This window comes from Anguilla anguilla, chromosome 11 (genome assembly GCF_013347855.1).
Source record: "Anguilla anguilla isolate fAngAng1 chromosome 11, fAngAng1.pri, whole genome shotgun sequence".
Lineage (NCBI taxonomy): Eukaryota > Metazoa > Chordata > Actinopteri > Anguilliformes > Anguillidae > Anguilla > Anguilla anguilla.
The window spans coordinates 34565980-34580305 of NC_049211.1; the positions used below are offsets into that span (position 1 = coordinate 34565980).

At 47.0% G+C, this 14326-nt stretch overlaps 1 protein-coding gene across 1 annotated transcript in view; it reads left to right on the forward strand.

Annotated features, from left to right (window-relative positions):
* Positions 1-14326, forward strand: part of jph2 (junctophilin 2) — a 33553-nt gene that overhangs the window by 15913 nt on the left and 3314 nt on the right. Inside the window, exons 3-6 of the mRNA XM_035382656.1 lie at positions 7987-8105; positions 10012-10344; positions 10498-11012; positions 14174-14269. Coding sequence (XP_035238547.1) covers positions 7987-8105; positions 10012-10344; positions 10498-11012; positions 14174-14254 — 1048 coding nt within the window. The 3' untranslated portion in view covers positions 14255-14269. The remainder of the gene's footprint in view (positions 1-7986; positions 8106-10011; positions 10345-10497; positions 11013-14173; positions 14270-14326) is intronic.

Sequence of the window (14326 nt, forward strand, 5' to 3'; positions counted from 1 at the left end):
CCTCGTCTTAAATTTACAAGCTTGTCTGTTGGATTAGAGCCACAAAACGAACACGAATGCATATTTAATTTATAAATCACAAATGTCCCTAAAAGTATGTGCATGTGCTTTGCAACTGTGTCTGTGGCTGAGTCTGAGTCTTTGGCTCTATGACTGTGTTTCTGTACCTGAGTCTGTGTCTCTGTGCCTGTGTCTGTATCTCTGTGCCTGAGTCCGTGGCTCTGTGTCTCTGTCTCTGTGCCTGAGTGTTCGGCTCTGTGCCTGTGTCTCTGTCTCTGTGCCTGAGTGTTTGGCTCTGTGCCTGTGTCTGTGCCTATGTCTGTGTCCCTGTGCTGCTCTGAGCAGCAGGTCTGCCTGTGGCAGCCAGTCTCTATTGCTAGGCTGTGCTCACTGAGTCTGTACTTTGTCATCAGTCACGGCCTGGTCCACCAGGATGTCCTGTCTTTACAGGGCCAAATAATATTCAAGCTTATGCTGATTTGGGAGATTTTATTCAAGTAGCTGATGTATTTTTTTAGTTATAATTTGATTTGGTCTAATGTTATGAATGTCAATATCTGATTGGCATTACTACAGCTGGTATGTTGATGAACTGAGCCTCAGGACCAGCTGGCTGAAGGGGCTCTTTCATATGTTCAGTGCTTGGCACTGATTTGTAATATGATTGGTAGTTCTCTATCTCTCTCTCTCTCTCTCTCTCTCTCTCTCTCTCTCTCTCCTTGCTTCTCTAACTATCTGTTCCTTTCCCCCTCTCTCTATTTCTCTTTCCCTCTCTCTTCCTCACTCCCTCTCTTATAGTACCATAGCATGTAGATGATCTGTTTTTGGGGGTGTCTCTGTACCGTACTCATCATGTTCTGACTGTTCCATCACGAGGTTGCTAAAGGATTCCCTTGGATCCTTTTTTACTAAGTGCTTTTTCTTTAATAATGAAAATTGTAAAAAGGAAAAAGCTTGCTTAATTTGTGTAAGCTAGATGGCCAATATTTTTTTTGTGACTTGGCATTGTTTTGATATCAATACTTTTAATGGAAGGCCTATATTTAGCAAGTTTTTAATGACTTCTAATGTCTAGAAAGTCCTTTTTTATGTGTGAGTAATGTGGCATTCTTGCCCATTGAAAATGTGTTTTTGATTAGATAAATATTACAGCGCAGGACAGAAGAGCAGTATATTACATGCACATACATAATTGTCATTCAACACACTCGCATAACACTGTAATTCACCCCCTCCCCCAAAATGTCTACAATGAGTCGGGAAAGTCGTGCTCCCCCCCATGCAGAAGTCCGGTGGTACAGGCCACGATGGCAGATTGCATCTCGTTGTGTGCAATCTGTACCGCGGCCCCCAAGCCAAAAACCAAGCGTGCTCTCGAGAACTGACGACAATGACGCCATGCGTTTGCCATAGGTGTGTCAGTACTAGAGGAAATTTAGTCCAGCTCAATGATCCTTGGGTGAGAAGAACTTTGTGTTCAAAACCCTGCTTTTATAATGCCGTGGTCATGTGACAAGCAGGTTGACAGTTTTTTTTTTCTTTTATCAAAGTGCTATTGATTGTTCAGGTCAATCTTTCAGAACAATCTTTCGTTTTCCTAGTTATTTCTTTTCCCATCTAGCCTGGGAGAGTCAGGGTTATGCATCCCACAGCCAGGGCACCACGGGGGGTTGGGGTCACATCCCAAAATACCAGCTTTATAGAAGTCTGTTTGAAGTGAGTCAATCGATAGCGGGCAATGCAGGGCGGCGTGCGAGCGGCTGTGCTGGGGTCCGTCCCTGGCGGCCTGGTGGCACGCTGCCCGCATGGAAGAGGCCATCTGCTCCGGGCGGGGCCCCCCGGTCACCTGTCACCTGGCAACACGAGCCATCGTTTACTGGAGGCATCCCGTAAAAACACTGCGCTTCTACCCTGGGTAATTTTCCCAGCTTACGCCGTTTGTCTAATCCCTTTTTTTTTCTTTAACCTTATACACGGTTTAGCGTCCACCAGAGTCAGACCTCTCTAAGCCAACATTTTACCCTGATAGAGTAGCCTACATCTGTTGATTTATTTATCTCACTCTTTAATAAGTTATCTTTAGCTTCTCTATTGCCTTACTTTGTACGTTTGTTGTTTGTATGTTATTTTGTGCTGCCTTATGTTCTGTACTATGTATACGTTTTGCCTTCTGTATTTACTGTACTTTCTGTTTTTTTTACTTTTTAACTTTGTTAAGCGACCTTGGGCTCTGGAAAGGCGCTATAAAAATAAAATGTATAATTATGATTATTATTATGATTATTATTATTATTATTAGTTTAATTATCGCTGAACATTTTCTCAGTAGATTATGAAGCCAATGTTATAATGAAGACATTATTATTATGGGCTGGCAGTGGAGAATAGCAGTTAATGTGCTAGTTCTGTACCCAGATCTCACATAGGTCAGGCCCTTGAGCAAAGCATTTAACCTGCATTGTTATTATAGGTAATATTAATTTTATTTATATGTTTGAAACTTGCCTTGGGTAAGAGCAAGACTCTGGCAATTAAAGAATAATGTTTGTAAAGACTTCAGCCACACAGGTGGTGTAAGTATCAGAAGGATTGAAATACTGAAATTAATCAATAATCTAAAACTATTTCATAGATTATTCATTGGCCCACACCGTAGTAGGCTATAACTTATTTTGCCCTGAGGCGACCTCATGAGTTGTGTTGTTCATCTACACAAGACTGACATTAAGTCGTAAGCTACGTGGCGCTCATTCGGGTAAAAAAAAATCAACTGAGGTTCAAATGTTTCATGCGAAGGAAGTTCCCGGCAACTCTCTTACGAGTTAATTCGCCTTGAAATCCAAATCTGCCCATGGTTTGTGGAAATGTGGAGTGAATGTGTGAATATGAGACCCGTGTGTCGGACAGTGTTAGCGTGAGTTAGAGCAGAATAAAGAGACGGAACACGCCCGTGCTCTCGCGTGTGTCCTGCTCTCGAGCAGGCTAACGGTCTTCTATTTTAAACCAGCGGTGTTTGCGCGGTGCTAGTCGAGGTCTGTCGACTCGCGGGTATTCCGTTTCTTTGCGTTGAGTGAAAGTTGTGAGTGCGACCCGTTGTCATCGCTGGGAAAAGGGCAAGCCGGCGGCGGACGTTTTTGGGGGCTTGAATGTCACCGGCTAGGTCCGCTAGGTCCCCCACCCCCCCCCACCCATCTCCGCAGCCGTATTACGGGAAGTTTGCGCGGACTGCCGCGGAGGACCCCTTTTAAACGCGGATGCTGATCTGAACCTCGGTGTCAGAGAGTTTGGAAGCCCCTGTAATTGTTCCCCTGGGCTGCGCCGGTCCCCTCAACGTCTTTAAGTCAGTGCTGCTATTCTGGGCGCCCAGTGTAACGTTACAGTATGTCAAGTATTCATGGAGTAATCACAATCAGTAATACTCCCAGCATGCGGCAGATATCGGTAGCACCGAACACCCCCCCCCCCCTCAGGCAGCCACACAGAGAGAGGCTATAAGTAGACCAGAATTAACCCCTCCAGCCTGGGGTTTCAATCGGGGGTCCCTTGGCCAGTCTTGAAATGCAATAACTATGTTCAGATTTTGAAAATATTAGATTTGAAAATATTTCAAATATGAAACTTTTTTTTTAAATGTAACCTTTTTAAACTTAGAATGGAGGTCCCCTGGTTGCCTTTGCCTCTGGGTGGGGCTCCCTGGCTCAGTAAAAGGTCTGAAAGCGCTGCCCGAGAGCAAAGACAACAGAGGAATATCCCGGGCAGTTTACACAGAGCAAATATTTATTTTATGTATAACACATACACTATATATTTATTTTATGTATAACATATACACTATATGTGTAATTTATGTATGACATATACACTATGTATTTATGTTATGTAGTAAAATGAATATATAGTGTATATACATACATACACTATATATTTGGATGTTTACTAATACTGTTCTGGTTAAGCACCCAGCTGGAGGGTACAACAGCAGCGCCTCACCTGGGAATCAAACCTATAACCTTCTGATGACGAGCCCCAACTCCTAACTGCTCTGACACGCTGTGGGCCAATGAGCTGAGAGGGCCACACTGTGGAGCAGGGGTTAGAGAGCTGCTCCTGTCATCAGCAGGTGTTAAGCTTAAGTCCCAGATGTTGAGTGTCTGTGTCACTACCACACCTAGGTGCCTACTCCGAGGCACCTCGCTTGAATGTTCGGCTGTGTGCGTGATTGTGTTAAATATTTGATATACAAATAATGTAGAATTGTGTTTCCTTGAAAATGATTATTATTTAGGACTACTTCCAAATATTACATTGCCGAAATTTCACATTATTTCACTTCTTTGTTGGCAACAACCAATTGATAGTCGTGAACTTGTGATATTGGTGTGCTTGATAAATTTTCAAATAAATGTATTAAACATAACGAGCTCCGTTTGTATGGCCCTTTAAGAACAAAAATTGGCAGAATACAAAAAACGGGCCTGTGTATCATAATGTGCTAATGAGATTATTAGACCAGTCTGGTTTGTTGCTAATGCAGACGGAGGGAGAAGTAGTACGGCTGCTCGGCCGAAACCGAAAATGATCCCGTGGTATTTCTAACGAGCGCTATTTCAGGCGCACGCCAGTGTATAATGATCGCCGCTTCCATTTATAAGTATACAGAGACTGTACCTGAGAATCAAAGGAGTCTTACAGTCAAGATTTGCGGGTAAGGGGACACCGACAGACCTGCCGCTGAACGGTCGCTGTCCGTGCGGCTGCTGTTTATTTATGTTTGAACGTCACTGCGGGACAGGACGGTCGTAGCGGCTAATAATAATGACCCAGGAGACCACGGCTCCACGCGCGTTTGCTCGAGCCCCTGAAACGAAGGAATGTATCAAACATACTGCCGAATATTCAACAAAGGCCTCCTGTCCCGTTTACCTTCCACAGCCGCACTGTTTATATTACCGGAGCTATAGCTTCAGAGAAGTATTTATTAAAACTGGGAGCTAGGTATGGACTGGTATCCTTAAGTGTTTGGGAATCTCAGGTTGCTGTTTATAGATTGATAAAGAGTGCCAAAGTGTCTTTCCAAACACAGACAGCGGGAATCCTTAAAGGGTGCCTAGTCGTGCAACACTTGCAACAAAATGTCCTGTGGTTCTCCTACCTCAACATTTGTTCTTTTGAGACAGTATAATCATAAGTATGACTTGTCTTTTTTATATTTTTCAAATGATTGTTCTAGATAGGGTAGTGCTTTGGTGTGTGTTGATGGATCTGCTTTTTGATCTGTGATGTGATCTACTCTGGAACAAGCTAGTTGCACAGCAGGCCTACAGCATGGTAGGCTATTCAGGAGAAACCTCTGGACACCACATTTCTGTTTATGACAACCATTATATTCTGTAAATTGGAATCCCTGACTATATATTATAGTAACAGTTGTTCATAATGTCAGTACAGACATGAATAAATGAACAACTTAACAGATAATTATAATGGAATAGGTAATACAAGGAAACAGATTCAAATAGCTTCTGCAAAACACAGTAAGTGCAAAAAAGGCTGTTGCCAAAAAATGAGCTGTATTAGTCAAGGCCTGGTGCAGCTCTGTATTTGGCAGGAAATAAATGGGACATGAAATTGATGTCTGGAATCATGCGTTGTCAACACATGAGCAAATGAGAATGAGCAAACAGGAGGTTGACAACGTGTAATTCCAGACAACAATTTCAGGTATTTTGACGCGTTTGGCCTTCCATTCTAGGAGAGGAAGCATGGATGGATAAAATAATCAATTGGAGTGAGCGCAAACTCTTATCCTTGCAAAACAAGGTAATGGAGAAAGCATCACTCTACACACGCCTCTCCATATCCTTTTCAACTCAGACAACAGACCTCAGCATTTCCGGTCGGGTATCACGTCCAACTCCTTCATTCAGATTCAGATATTGAATTTCGCTCAGTATCCCAATTCCAGGTAATCCGTTTTAAAGACTTTTTTATTCTTGGCCATTGGAATCCTCTAAACATGTATCCTGGGATCTCTCCTCCAATCCACCACTGCCTTACTGCAGAGGATATCCCGGTGATCCCTGCAGATACAAGGGACACGTGGTTTAGTTGGCAACCAAAAGACAACGGAATATGCCGAAAGACCTAGAGATGAAATGAACAACGCCAGACCTAGATGCCCACTTCCAACATACTGTCAAAAACTCCTCAGCTTGCCCAAAACTAAAAGAAAGCCACATATTTGATCTAGTGAAAGAGAGGATGGGGATAGACACCCCCTCTGACACTCGCAGAGAGGCACACAGATCCACACCTCAAATGGCACCTCTAGAGTTTACGGAGAATGGTATGGTGAACAAAAAACATCCAGTGAGTGACAGTTCTTTGGTGGAAAACACTGTGGTAATGAGAGAGGTCAGAGGAGAACAAGCAGGCTTCTTCAGGCAAACGGGGAACAGATGCTCACTTAACAGCTGTTCACTACAGCGGAGTGCAGAAGGGCATAACATTTTGAACCTTGAAGCAGATGGGCTGCAGCAGCAGAAGACCACGTCGGGGTCCACTCCTGTCAGCTAAGAACAGGAAGTGATGCTTCCTGTTCAGTCAAATGATGCTCAGTTGGTGTAAAGGAGCGTCATGTTTGCCGAGAAGAAAACATTCCCCACGCCATTACATTTCCACCACAGTCCTAAGACATGCTGGTTAGGTTAATTGGAGACTCTAAATTGCCCCAAAGTATGAGTGTGTGCCCTGCGATGGACTGGCAATCGGTCCAAGGTGTATTTCTGCCTCTTTTGCCCACTGATCTTCTCCACTTTGCATAAGAGCATCTACACAGTGAATGTAAGGTAATGCTGGGTCACTCCTTTGTGTGGATGGGGCCACAGGTTGAGAAACTCTGGACTACAGCATTGCAAACAGGGTATTCAGATATCTAGCCTGGGAGGAGAGAGGACACTGTAATTGCAGCCCTTCCCCCCACACCCACCCCTACGGTTAAATCAAATCAGGGCTTCGAAGAAATCATAAAGTTATTTTACGGCAGTTTAGTTTATGGTGTTGTGGATGATCTCTATCTGTCACACTCCACCCACGCCGTCTAGGCTTTGGTCCAAAATTATATTTTTTAAAACCTGTATGATTCTTCTTGGCATTGTTCAGTTTTATAGTAAAACAAACTAGTAGTGATTATGAGTTGCACATACATGTATGGCCTTCATCATGGTTTAGGAATGAAAAAGGTGTGTCTCAGCCTGAAAATAAACACTTTGCAAAAACGGGTTTGTGTAAAACGTTGAGAGGGGTGCGCACAGAATAAACAGGGCTCGTGGAGAGGGCACGCTGTTCAGCCGTCTGAATTCAGAGGGATTGGGAAGGACGGGACTCAAATAAATATTATCCTTGGGCTGCACAAAGGCAGCACAGACTGGCTCTGTGATGGAAGTGCTCCTGTTCCCCGTGCTCCTGTTCTCTGTGCTCCTGTTCCCCATCAGCGCCCGTGTGGTAGCACAGCTGGGCCAAACCCAGCATTCCCCAGGCTTCTCCAGGCACGCCACCCCAGTGGCTGCTGTCACATTTGCTTACTCCACAAAGATCTAGTACGCTTTTCTCATAAAGGACAGCAGACAGTACCCCAACCTCCTTATGTATGTTTCACTTTATTCAGATAGGAGGAAAACAGAGGGTTGCATGTAGAGGTGGAACATGCGCCTCTACATCATGAAACCTATGCACTTGTTGTACGTCGCTCTGGATAAGAGCGTCTGCTAAATGCCTATAATGTAATGTAATGTAACATCACCAGCCTCAAATTTAGGTATGTTAGGTCTGTTTAAGTTTGTTAAAAACGAATTAACTTGTGGATAGAGTAAACATAAATATGAAGTGAGTGTGCAGTACAATTCTAGATTGGAAAAGGTGTTATTTTAGGGATTTTTGGAAGAGGTAATGGATCCCTGTGTTTTGTTTTGTTTTGTTTTTTGGCAGAACAAGCCATGCTAAGTCGAAGGCAGAGGCAGCCGACCAGGCCGCCCAAGCCTCCAGTAACGAGTCCAGCATCGCCAGGGTGGTCGCTAGGGAGCTGTCCCCCTCCTTCTACCAACCAGGTGAGGAAGCTGCATATGCTCCGCCCACTGGAGGGCGTGGCTTTAACACACTCAGCATGCTCACACACACACATTTCCTGAGGAGTGCTCACCAAATTAAAACTGGTCCTTTTGCACAATGGCAGTGGAATGAGAATCAATCTCACTAGTTGTTTTCCCTCTGCCTTTCCTGTTTCATTTTTAGTTTCCTAATTATGTCAAAACAACATTTAAAATGCAGGCATTCTATTGGAAAACACATGGTCACATGTTTGCAGCCTACGTACGGGGCACTCTCAAAGTAGACCCTTGGACAAGCAGTCATTAGCAACACTGTGGACACAAAGCATGATCTGAGATAGAGAGGAAAAAAGAAAGGAAACACTGAAACAGCGAGGTGTTCACCATGAATTAAGAACGTACACAAATCAGAAAAGTGGGGGAAAAGTCTGCCGATATGTGAGATGCTGTTTCAGCGGGTGGGACAGCGGATTCAGCTCGGTGTCAGCAACCTCTGAGCGTCTAAAAAAAGGAGAGTCTTACTAGCAAGATAGCCTTCCTCAGATCCTGGGGGGGGGGGGGGGGGTTCTAAGAGACTTCCTGAATTGATGACCAGTGGGTTTTTAAATAATAAAAAAACCCGATAAAAACGCGATAATGTAAAATTAAAAGTAAATGAATAAAATTGTGCTGAATATTGTTCAGAAATGTAAGCACTAACTTGCCTGCGCAATTAACCTGCTGAAGAGTGGGAGTGCAGTTTTGCATCTGTAAAAAATATGCAGTTCCTTTCAGAACCAGAACACTCGGTTACGTTTGAATTTACAGTATGCGTGTATCTAAATCCCACAGTCTGCACTGTGTCTTTAATCATAGAGAGTTCAGTCACCATCAGAGGCAGCCGTAGACCTGAGGGCAATATTTAACACCATACATCGTGTTCCATGCGGTTTCAACTGCCCCAAACACTTCTGCTTGGTCACTTATCTCTATTTTATTTTATTGGTTCATTCCTCGTGACACGGCTGCAACCCGACCTGTGAACAAACAGCAGACAGCGTTAATGCCGTCTGGGCTAGTCCAAAGCTGAGCATCATCGCAGCGCTGCCAAGGCTGTCTGCATTTAATGAGCTGAGAAATTTAACGCAACGAAGCATCTGTTCGCTGCTTTGATGAAGGGGTTTGACGCAGGTGCTTCCCTTTATATTATGGTGGCAATGCAGACGACACAGGTGGGAGGGGCAAGGGAGGACTCTGTGTCCAGGAGGGCGGTGGGGGGGGGGAGAGAGAGAGAGAGAGAGAGAGAGAGAGACAAGAGCCCTGAGTGTAAATACTGATTAAGGATACAGTCCAATGGAAGCTTGTTTCTGAAATAAAGTGTGACTCAGAAATATAGCCAGTCAGTCCAGGCTATGTTTGGCTCAACAACAGTGTGTAATGGAATTATGAGGAGGGGATATCAGTTTTTATTTGTGTAGTTCATTAATCCATCCATACCTCTCAGTGCCCTGTGTGTGTGTGTGTGTGTGTGTGTGAGCACGAGTTCCGGTAGCCCCGAGCATCAGGCGCTCTCTCTCCCCGCCCCCTGAGTGACAGGCGCTCTCTCTCCCCGCCCCCTGAGTGACAGGCGCTCTCTCTCCCCGCCCCCTGAGTGACAGGCGCTCTCGCTCCCCGCCCCCTGAGTGACAGGCGCTCTCTCTCCCCGCCCCCTGAGTGACAGGCGCTCTCTCTCTCCCCGCCCCCTGAGTGACAGGCGCTCTCTCTCCCCGCCCCCTGAGTGACAGGCACTCTCTCTCCCCGCCCCCTGAGTGACAGGTGCTCTCTCTGCCCGCCCCCTGAGTGACAGGCGCTCTCTCTCCCCACCCCCTGAGTGACAGGTGCTCTCTCTGCCCGCCCCCTGAGTGACAGGTGCTCTGCTCTCTCCCAGGTCCTGAGTACCTGAAGAAGCGGGTGATGCAGGAGATCTCCGAGGGCAACGAGAACTCGGAGAGCATCATGCCGGAGCCCCTGCTGGCTGAGGAGAAGCCGCCCACCCCCCCCGAGAGCCCCCAAATACACGAGATGGACAACCTGAGGCCCGGCTCCACCCCCGCCCGCACCCCGTCACCCGCCCCGCCCGCCGCGAAGGAGGACCCCAATCTCCTGAGTCCGGGCAGCTGGAACGGGGACAAAGGGGCGAGCCGCGGGAGCAGCCGGTCAGGGAGCAGGCCGAGCAGCCGCCCCGCCACGCCAACGTCCGCCACCGTGCCCCCGGCCCCCGAGGACCGCCCCGCGTCCGCCCCCCCGGCTGGCCCTGTGTCCGCCACCCCTCCCGCCCCAGCCCCCGCCCCCGCCGCCGGTCCAGCCCCCGCCTCCGCCCCCGCTCCCACTTCCTCTTCCGCTCCTGCCACCCTTCCCGTCCCCACCGCTGGCCCCGCCCCCGCCACTGGCTCCGCCCCCGCCAGCCGCAGCCACTCCCGCAGCTCCAGCCGGCAGAGCAACAAGGCGGAGCCCGTCCCGGACGTGGAGGTCAAGCCCCCGCCGAAGACGCCCGAGCCGGAGCCCGGTCCAGCCGCCGCCCCCGAGGAGGAAGACCAGCGGCGCCCCCCGGCTCCCAAAGCGCCTTCCAAACCGGTCACGCCCGAACCCCCCAAGCCGCGGCCCGAGTCGGCCCACGAGAGGCCGCCGTCCGCCGCCGAGGCGCGGCTCGCCAGGTCCGCCAAGGCGGGCAAGACGGAGGCCAAGGCGGCGCAGAGACGCGAGCCCACTCCGCAGCCCAAACACGCCCCGACGCCCGAGCCCAAGCCCGCCCCGACGCCCGAGCCCAAGACTGTCGCCAAACCCGCCCCCAAACCCTTCACAAGAGCCGAGTCCTTGAAACTGGAGGCCAGGGTGAAAGCCGTACTCAAATCACCCAGCGAGGTCAAGGACTTTGAGCTGCCCGACCAGGTGGGTGACTTCAATCTAACCGCGCAGCGCTCTCTGTCTCAAACTTTGAGTAACGGACCACAACATGATAGCACTTCTTCGTCCTCAGTAACGTGAGGATGAGTTATTTTTTATTTTATTTAAAAGGTGAGCAACAGTCTGCCCTCATTCTCTTCATTCAGACGGGGGAAAGTCGGCGAGGGTCACGGGTGGAGATGGGATCAGCGTGGTAGGGAATGGTAGAGCCTGTGCCACAGGGTCTGCCTGAGAGTCCTAAGCATAAAACCAATACAAATTAAACCATCCCTCCTCCGCTCAAAACACATATTTCCCCAGCCTTAGCTTTTAGCTCTTCGGGATAAAAGTCCTACTTTTTTGGAGCCTGATAAGGTCATCTCTGGGAGGGGGATTGTGGGAAGGAAAGGGGTAACGTTAGGGTGAGAGGTTTGTGTTGGGTAATTGTCCCTTGAGGCCATCGAAAGCGTCCAGTGACGCACGTGGCCTGTTTGGGGGTTAGCACTGCGACCGGGAGAACGGAGGCCAGTGTTCGGGCCCCATGTCCCCACAGTGTCAGATGTCCCGTACGGTATCCGTCCTGCAACCCACAGTAATGCCACATATCCAAAAATGAGGACATTACAATTTGTATTACCTTTCATTCACTTTGACATTCTCCTACTGAAGGGCGACTGGTCAGGTGGTTTGTCTCCATGGCGATCGGGCAGGAGAGTGGACTTTCGGAGTGCCAGTGCATGCCAGAGTCATTCTTGCCCCCCACCCCCCCTCCCCTGCCTTATCTGCCCCTTCCATCTCAACTCCTCTCTCTCTGACCTTAAACATCATAATTACCTCCTTCCTCTCTGCCTGTTGTCCCGGTAATTACCCCATCCAGCGCTTTATGTTTACACCCTCATCCCAGTCCTCCCTGCTCCCTGTATCGGCGAATGGGACAACGGCACGTACTGCGGACATTCTCAGACCCAAAGAGTTGCAATGGGGATTTCCATCCCTTCCCAAAGGTCCGACAAGATCCAAACAGCACTGTGATTGGTTACGAGGTCCAAACACAGCAAAGTGATTGGTTATTGGTGCCAAACACGGCATTGTGATTGGTCCAGCCTTGGCTCATCTCATTTACAAACAAAATATTTGAAAACCATTTTCCCCCCAACCTCACCCATCTGAATGAGTGTCTTATCATTTTAATTTCTGCTTTTTAAGCCCTGCTGCTGGAGCAGATCTGGGCTGTTCCCGTGACAACAGTATCGCTGTTTACATTTTATGTTATGTGGCGGCTATGCAGAATTTCCTGTTACGTAAATGCGAAGTGGTCTGGGGACCAGTCATGTCAATTGCAGGGCATCCTTAGGGAGAGTGGGTAGAGGGGTTGGCAAGAAAACTCATCAAAGCAAATGTTGCACAGATATCACAATCATTGCTCCAAATGCAAGGGCAAAAGTAGCAAAGAAAAGCACACCTGCATGATTTATCTGAGCAAAATCAAATAGCAAATCAAAGTTATTTTTTCATCATTTCGGTTTTGCTAACTTCTTAAACTAATAAGTGTAGACTATGCATTTCAGTAGTCCATTTGCACTGGATTTAGTATCTTGGGTTTGTATTTGAATTTGAAATTGAATCTAACGTGTATATTTGGCATGTATATTAGCGTGCATTTGATTTAGAATCTAGCATTGCTCCTTATTGCTTACTGCCAGAAAACACTGGGATGTAACCAACTGTCATCTGTGAGAGATTCCGTCTCACTCCTGATTGATGTGGAAAATAATCCCTGGCTTGCCGCGTATTGAAAGAATGTGCACTGCTGCTGCAGTGCCCCTTTTATGACTGCAAGGGGCGTAGCAGTGACACGAGAGCAAAACTGCCCAATCCAAAATGGAAAGAGAAACGGGGGAGAATTAAAAATGATTTAAACCTGCTCTCAGCTCTGAGTACACAGTGGTAGTCTGTCACTAGATTCTAGAGATGCTAAACCCTGCTGTTCATGTGGGTTCTTGTTGACCTTTGACTGGGAAACATTTGGTACCTGATTTTGGGAGTCTTATTTAGAACAGGACTGTAGGATTACCCAGGATGCTCTCTGTATGCACTGGGTTAGCAGGACCATTGAGGAAAACCTCTTTGGAAAAGTTGCATAGCTGGAGCAAAAGTACTTGGGGGGCGGGCAGAGAAATGATTGCACACAAAAATTTGAGGGCATTTCTTGTCTTTTCGGGAGAAAGGGGAAATATTCCTTTTCAGCTGCAACACTTGACTTTTGAATTGTTTTAGATAAAAAATGATCATTGTTTGTTGAATTTTATTCACCATGCATGTCTAAAAATACAGGAACATGGGTCATCTTTGATCCAAAGGGACTTTCACTGATACATTGGGAAATTATCCTGTGATGTACCCACTCACCACAGAACAAGAAACACCTACTTGATGGGTTTTTATAAAGTACAGTGGGCAGCCTATGAGGCTCAGTTGTCTCCCTGACAAGGCTTCCTGTAGCGATGCATCGCCATGAGAATATGTCGTCCCCTGGTGTTCATGAGAGCCAACTGCAGGATAGGACAGCTCCTGTGACTGATGCTGGTGGATTGTGTTTCCCAAAAGTCTGCACTGTAAGAGCTTTTCGCTGTAAAAAGTTCCTGGAAGTGAAAGTGGGGGGTCAGAATTTGCTTCTCCAGTACAGCGTTAGTTTGGGAAACTAAGCTCCTCCTGTGGGCTGCCAATGAAATCAAAGCAAAGCACTCACTCACCAAGACCTGTGCAGCTCGTCACTGTACTCTGGTTGATAAGTGTTTCTGAACAGCTGCACCCCATCTGATCGGTAAGAGAAGATGCTGAATCACAGATCATAGGTCACAGAGACACACTCACCAGTCAGTCTGCAGAACCTGTGATCTGACATTCACTTTGGTTTAATTATCATTCCTATTAGTATTTATTCACCCAAAATCATTGGCTTTACTCATTGTAGGTGTTTACAAACCTTGAAAAGTACAAATTGCGGCCAATACATATTGTCATTATTGCTGAAGGATTGTTTTTAAATGAAGTGCGTATGTATTAACAAAGTTTCACTTCAGCATCAACTAATTGTTTTCAAAAATGTTTGTTGTGATGTTTTCTCATTGTTCAGATATTAATATACTCCTCCTCTCCTTTACCAGGGGCCAAACTCAATCATGATCTGTATGGTGATATTACTGAACATTGGAATGGCCATTCTTTTTGTCCACATCTTGTCATGAGATACTGTTACCCAGGTAAGACAGAGCACTACCCCACTAACACTGTTGATTTTGGTAGCGATGGAAAAATAC